At 36.2% G+C, this 7,500-nt stretch overlaps 1 protein-coding gene across 7 annotated transcripts in view; it reads right to left on the bottom strand.

Moving 5' to 3' along the window:
* Positions 1-454: 454 nt before the first annotated feature.
* Positions 455-7,500, bottom strand: part of LOC122243453 (dehydrogenase/reductase SDR family protein 7-like) — a 10,241-nt gene continuing 3,195 nt past the window's right edge. For 6 of the 7 annotated variants that reach the window (XM_043001068.2, XM_086531645.1, XM_086531648.1 and 3 more), the window contains 7 exons: positions 7,351-7,500; positions 5,133-5,245; positions 4,577-4,720; positions 4,096-4,315; positions 3,610-3,694; positions 2,194-2,354; positions 455-1,933 (listed from right to left, as the gene is read on the bottom strand). In XM_043001068.2, coding sequence (XP_042857002.1) covers positions 1,719-1,933; positions 2,194-2,354; positions 3,610-3,694; positions 4,096-4,315; positions 4,577-4,720; positions 5,133-5,245; positions 7,351-7,456 — 1,044 coding nt within the window. In that variant the 5' untranslated portion in view covers positions 7,457-7,500 and the 3' untranslated portion in view covers positions 455-1,718. Of the gene's footprint in view, positions 1,934-2,193; positions 2,355-3,609; positions 3,695-4,095; positions 4,316-4,576; positions 4,721-5,132; positions 5,246-5,988; positions 6,136-7,350 lie in introns of those variants that run through there. The other variant, XM_043001074.2, reaches the window with a different exon arrangement.

Here is a 7,500-nt window from a genome sequence, read left to right as displayed (position 1 = left end):
TCCTATTACACAGCAGAATTGTGACATTCTCAACTTCTTAAAAACAACCAAATAAAAAAAATGAATAATTAAAATCTCCAGTCCTCTGTAAGCAAAACAAAAATAGTTTTTCTCTACCAACATGGCCACCAAGTATAGAATAACATCATGGTGACATAGAAAAGAAAATTACTGTTGATATTCTTAATTTCGAATACTGGTCTATATTTCATGTTTCCATCAAAGGAAATATTCCCAATTCAACTATCTATCTTATTTGTGAAAGATATGATATTACCGGCGCACATCTGATTTTATTTATTAGTCTCTTTCCTATGGACATTTATTGGAATGTTGTTTCTGTAGATGAACTTACATGTACACATATGTATACGAAAATACGTACATATATTAATATCTCTAGGTTTATAAATAGGCAAATACACTTTCGGGGGTTTAAAAAAAAAAGCATATGAAATTTGTGAAATGCTTTCATTCATGCATTATTTGGTAAAGCTATTGAAGCATACAATGACTCATTATACAACCAATCCAACCTTTTTTATCCAATATAATCTGGATATTGTAAATATTTCTATTAAAAGAAGCCTTTGAAAAATAATATAATTTTTTTCCTTTTTTTTTTTCATCTATACCTTCCTATCCAATATAACCTGGATATTTTTAGTATTTTTCTTTAAAAGCAATTAAAAAATTATAACTTTTTTACTAAAAAGTCTATACATGAAAACACACAAATCATCTAATCAGAACAATTAATCAGTTCTGTGAAAAAAAAAATAAGAAAGCATTGATAAAATCGTAAAAATCATGAATACTCATAATATTAATTCACACTAGAGCCTTTATCACTGGCATATCCATTATATCATTCCATACAAGATTCACTCACGGTGACTAGGTAACAGCCTCACAAAGCGTAAACTTAAAACAACCAGCATTCAACTTCTCCGTACATGAGCAGATACTACAAGACTGTGTATCGTTTCTAGACCTTCGAAGTGTCGTGGTTTTCTTGCCATTGGTGAACGTTGTCGTCTTACTAGCTAATCGTAGAATTTAATTAGCACCATTGATGCTACCTTACACCTAAAGAGAAAAAAAGAGAAATAAAAGACAGAGACTGAGAACTTGACTTGATTTCCTTACAAAATTATCACTAAGGCAAATCTTGATGATTACAACTCTTAACCTTTGCTTCTCTCTAACAATAAAAAAGCTTGTGCTCACTCACAGAAATTAAATGTTATTACATTCTGCATTACCCAAGCATCAAATTTTGTAATTTCCCATTAGAAATTACAGTAAAAAAAATATCTTATCTTGTGAGTTCAAGTCTTGTGGATAATAACACAATTTAAATCTATAACAAGGCTAACTTTCTTACCCACTAACTCCTAAGAAATTTAAATATTCCTTCAATTAGTGATATGCTCATAAACTAAACATCTGTGAACAATATCCATATTATTAAAACCCTATACTGCTTTTTCGAACTCCATTTGAAATACCAAGGTGTCTACAAGAATAATATATTCATAAGTGACAGTATACTTAGCTGGTACATCAGTTCCAGCATTGGCCTGAGGACTTTGGATAAGAAGAGAAGAAAGTAATAATAATAGCAAAAAGTCAAGAATCATGAAGTAGATACAAAAATGCAAGTAAATAGAAGGAAAATACAATCCATTTAAATAAAGAAATAGATGGCAAATACATTAGTCTTCTTTGTACACATATAAATCTTTATCCCTGGCAGCTCTTCTCTTCATAATATTTGAGATGATTGAGGGGGTGAAAGTGCGCAGCATGATGGCGAGGCGGTGCGAGAAGGGAGCCAGGAGAAGCTCCTCATAACCGCTGATGATACATCCGACAACCTGCTCCGCCACGTACTCTGGGCTCATCCCTGATGCTGTGGTGGCATCCATGGCTGGGAAGGGAAAATGCAATCAGATGAGCTGAAGAATAAGTGTGCTTTACTCATTCTAAGGTCTAAAAAAAAAAAAAAAATTAATTAAGAATCATTGCAAATTACACTTTCAAAGACTTTTAAAAAATCCAGATATGACCAAGGTTGAAGACAAATGACAAAAATAATTTACATATTGCTAATTACAACACTAAAAAATAAAAAAATTATAATGAGGTCAATCTGTATCTCCTTTTTGGTTGGTTAGCTACATCACTCACCTCCATAGGACGAGCCATCACCTGTAACAGCATTCAGAGAAAGGTTGGTGGAGATATACCCCGGGCTGATCACTGACACTCTGACATTTCTGTCAGCTACCTCAGCCCGAAGAGAGTCAAAGAAGCCTTGCACTGCATGTTTAGAAGCTGTGTAACATGACCTGCAAAATAGAAAGGCCATATCAATCTGTATTCTCTATAAACATTTTTATATTACTAAGACTTTATGTATTGCGTAAGTGTAAATCACACTTTATGAGGAGGTACAAAATTTGCTTCTCTGGTAACTGCTTCAGGTTGTGAAGAAAGATATTCCCTATCTCTATGAGTCAAGGAATATTAAAAGAGTAAGAAGATAGTTGAAATTTGGGCCAAGCAGATGTCCACAGGTATAAGCATGACTCTGATACACTTAAAATCATTTTTAAATCAAAATCAACCTTCACTGCTCAACAGAAATTTTGCTCGGTCACAAAACTATGATTCATCAAATGCAATGTCATCATCTTAGGACACTTTGCAAACCCACAGCACATTTTCAGCCTAATCATCTATGAAGTGAAATTTGAGGACACTGAATACCGACAAATGTTGAACTTTTGCAAGAAATTAAGAAATCTTTAAAAATAATAACCCTTAAAAGTTATACTCAGAAATTTATGTAGTGATATTACCTTTAAAACATTCGTCATATAATATTACAAAATCAACAATAGAGAAAGTCAAATTAAAAAGCACCTTTATCCTGATATCTAGTGAAAATAAATTTACAAAATGCAGTGATAAACACATTATGAAATGTCTACCTAACGTGTTTCCTGATTTTGGGAATGGAATTGAAACTTAACAAATCAGGTGAAAACATAACGTAGAGTACAAACATATGTATAGGTCTTTATATGGTATTTCATGAAGGAACCTCAGCTTCTTTTTCAGTTTCAATATTTTCTGCCTTTCTAGATATAGTTACAATGAATCATATTTTCCTTCCACTCTTCCCCCTAGACATAAGACAAGAAAAAATCAGTTTTGGATCAATCTAAAGATGTAACCCTCTCACTGGGGAGAAACTCTTATTTTCAGTCCTAGACAAGAAGTGCACTTCGTTTCTCTAAGATTATGATTGTAATATATTTCCATCTGCTTTGACAGAGATAACTTACAAGATCCACAATAAAAGTATCATAACAAAACCAAAGAAAACATGAATAATTGATCATCAATATGGTTTATCAAAGAGCAAGACTTTCATCATAAATGAACATACCTGAGATACCATCATTCATATTCAATGAAATGCCTCTTCCTGAAGCTTGGGAAACAGCACATCTCCCATCCTATCATCTGCCAAGATCTTAAAATGCAGGACAAAACATCAGCACAAAAGTACCAGATTTCGCGACATTTTGAACCTACCTGTAAGGAATGGCCAATTTGCCCTGGACGCTGCTGATGGCCAAGATGTGCCCAGCCTTCCTGGCCAACATGCTAGGAAGGATAGCTGTCGGGGGAGTGGCAAGTCTTATCAGGATCATTTTTGATTCATACTCATGTGGAAGATATAATCCTATAGATAAAGTAATAATATGGGCTCAATCAAGTTACATATAAACTTTTTTAATATTCTTAAATCCCTGGTTTCTGTGAATTATACCTATGAAAATAAATAAAGTGACAAAAAAAATACAAATACACTCTTGTCCATCTGTTTCCATCTCCATCTCCATTTCCCACTTCCACTCTTCCCTTTTCCCTTTTCCCTTTTCCCCCTATCCCTTACCCCTCCCCTATCCTTATCCCTTTCATTCCTTTCCCTCTCCCTTTCTCTCTCTTATCTGTCTCTACCTCACTCACTTATTCCCTCCCTCCCTCCCTTTCTCCCAAGTGTCCATTCAACCTTACCTTTAGTCAGAGCCACTTGTCCGAAATAGTTCACCACCATCAGTTTAATGTCGATGCTCACTTCTGTGTCTGCTGCCGCCCCTCGGTAGGACATGCCCGCATTGTTGATTAGGATGTCAATCTGGCCATGGGTCTTGAGGAGGTCCTCAGTGATGGTGGGAATGCTGTTGAGGTCCTCAAGGTCCAGCTTGACCACCGTGGGGACATGGAGCTCTGGAGGCTGTGAAGAGAGGGGGGAGGGGGGGGTTATAAAACGAGGGCAAAACTTTTTTCTTTTTTTTCTTTTTTGAGGCCAGATTCCAAATAGTGGGAATGCGAGACCAGAAACAGAAAAAAACGGAATGAAGGGAGGGCAAGAAAAAAAAAACAGAATCAGAGAGGGAATATCGAGGATGGAAAAGGGAAAAAAATTATCAGACAAAGAGGGAGGAGTAGCTGGTAAAGCAAAATGAAAAAAAAAGAACAAATTGAATATCCCTACCTTGTAGGTTGCCAAGAGGGTTTCCTTGAGCTCGTTCAGTTTCTCAGTGTTTCGAGAGGCTAGGATGAGCCTGGCGCCTCTCTTGTAGAGCGCATGGGCAAGTGCCTCACCAAGACCAGAACTTGCCCCAGTCACCAATACTACCTGTGAGGGAACATAAATAGATAAGAAGGACATATCCTTTTATTCTTTTTTTCATTAAAAATACTTATCTTTGGTGATGATTTTTGGGTTTTCATCAACCTCAATTGGAAAAACATATACAGATAATGAAAATACTTTTCTTTGGTATTAATATTCATATTTTCAATCTCAATTTGGAGAGTCAAGCATAATTTTATTCAAACAAAAATGATGCAAGTATTATTTCTGTGCATGACCAGCAAACAATACATCAAAATCTCAAGAACAAAAATAGTACAACCTTAAGTAACTTTATCATAGTTCCTCCTATTTTTTCCACCTCAATCCTTCTCTTTTCTAAACAACTACCAGGACAGAACAACATAACAACAAATAATAAAAATCCTTTACATTGCAGCCCCTCCCTGCTTACCTTCCCGCAGAGAGCTTTATCACTGAAGAAAGCACGTGCAAGAATTCCATAAAGCAATTTGTACACCATCTTAACAGCCACAACTGGGCCCATGACTGTTAAGGTCGCCCAACCTGTAAAGAAGATAAATAAATAAAAGATAGATAAACTTTCCAGAATGTGCAAATGTTTTATAAATCAATCTTGCTTATCAAGTGAGGACATAGGCACCCTTTATTAATATTCCACAAGCAAAAAGAAAATTAATGTAATATTTTAAAGTTTCATAATGTAGATTTTGATCTATACATTCCAAAAACACCATTAATTTCCTTTTGTTATAATTGAACTGGAGTATACATCTGCATTTATGCATCAGATCATTAGATAGCATATACTTTAGGGGTTAAAGATAAAATATAGCAAATATTCATCTCAGGTATATACACAGATTGAACAAAACACTGCACTATGAAACAAGTTCAAATTATCTAAATTACAAATATCCAACTTATGAGCAATTTTAACTGAAATACTTTTGTATCTTTTATGGAAAAAAAATTCTATCCAGTGTGTGCATAATGCATGTACTTTGACATCTTTGATTAGTTTAACCAATTAACGACGGGTGACAAGATATCACACCAAGTGGTGGCAGCATCAGCCACCCATGCACACACACCACCTGGCAGACACTTGAAAATCACAAAACAAAATCAGAAATGAAAAAAAAATAATAATAATAAATAAATAAATAATAACACTAATAAAATAGTACACTAAACTGATGCTCATAAGACACAGACCGCATCCACAATAATAACACAACATTAGGAAAATTAAAAATACATAAATGAAAATCAAAAAGATCTTATACCATCTCCAATGGCCTTTTGCAGCGACGAAGTGTTAATCCTAAGGTAAGTCGAACCAAGAGGATCCATGGTGTCGTTCGTGTAAATGCTCGTTCTATACTGAGCTCTTGTAACCCCACCCCTCCCTTAAGTATGTTGCTTCTATTGCACGACACCTCCAGATGCTAAAAATTGGTGCTTAAAATCTTCGAGGAGTGTGTTTCCTTTTTCTTTTAGGTGTGTTTTTGCATCTTCGTAAGTTTTCCCTCTTTCCTTTCTCTCTTTTCCATTAAATAATGTACAGAATGCAAAGATTAAATTCAGATTACGGTACAAATTAACGGGAAATGAAATGGAGTGACATTTAGGGGCCTCGAAATAAGTAGCATAACCTAACTCGTGTGAACACACACTCCAAGGGGATGACTTGGCAAACTCTATTCATATGGATATGAGGACTTAATTTTTATGGACCGGAGGAATAACATTTCAAATTTTTCAACATTGCTCACCTATTTCCAACCCCTAAATTACGCATCTGCAACAAAGACAATCAATCCTGCCCAGCAACACGCAATAACTGCAGCCGCCAGGGATAATTCAAGTCACAGGACAGAATTTTTTATTTACTTCCTTTCCTTAAGAAGATTAGATACATAAATAAATTCATTTTAAAAAGGGAAAAAAAAGTTGAAAGAAAGAAAGAGAGAAAATGGGGAAAGGACAAAAAGGAGACAAAGAGAGACAAAGACACAGAAGGAAAGATGGTGAGAAATAATGAAATGAGAGAAAGGATGAAAGGGTCACATGTAAAAATACTTGAACTAATAAACTTTTCTGAAGATCTGGGAGGAGGAGGAGGAAAAGAAGAGAAGGGGGAAGAAGAGGAAGAGGAGGAGGAAGAAGAAGAGGAGGAGGGGGAAGAAGGAGGAGGAGGAGGAGGAGGAGGAGGAGGAGGAGGAGGAGGAGGAGGAGGAGGAGGAGGAGGAGGAGGAGGAGGAGGAGGAGGAGGAGGAGGAGGAGAAGGAAGAGAAGAAGAAGAAGAAGAAGAAGAAGAAGAAGGAGGAGGAGGAGGGGGTGGAGGAGAAGGAGAAGGAGAAGGAGAAGTAGATGTAGAAATAGAAGACGAAGAAGAAGAAGAAGAAGAAGAAAAAGAAGAAGAAGAAGAAGAAGAAGGGAGAGGGAGAGGGAGAGGAAGAGGAAGAGGAAGAGGAAGAGGAAGAGGAAGAGGAAGAGGAAGAGGAAGAGGAAGAGGAAGAGGAAGAGGAAGAGGAAGAGGAAGAGGAAGAGCAAGGGGAAGAACAAGATTAACAATAACAATAAATATAACAATAACAATAACAACAACAACAACAACAACAACAACAACAACAATAATAACCTACCAATAAACCACGGAATGGAGCTCCATAAGGAAAGCGCGCGTGACTGCTTCTCTGTCGACACAAAGTATGTCATGAGCCAGGCCCATCCTGACCTCCGTTCATGCATCCTGTCACTGTTTGACTTCCTCCTTAGTCTTCCATCATCACAGC

The sequence above is a fragment of the Penaeus japonicus genome, unplaced genomic scaffold (assembly GCF_977035675.1).
Source record: "Penaeus japonicus unplaced genomic scaffold, GWHDUDI00000001_assembly GWHDUDI00000036, whole genome shotgun sequence".
NCBI lineage: Eukaryota > Metazoa > Arthropoda > Malacostraca > Decapoda > Penaeidae > Penaeus > Penaeus japonicus.
Note: the sequence above shows the minus strand (reverse complement) of the source record. Positions and strands in the feature narration are given on the sequence as shown.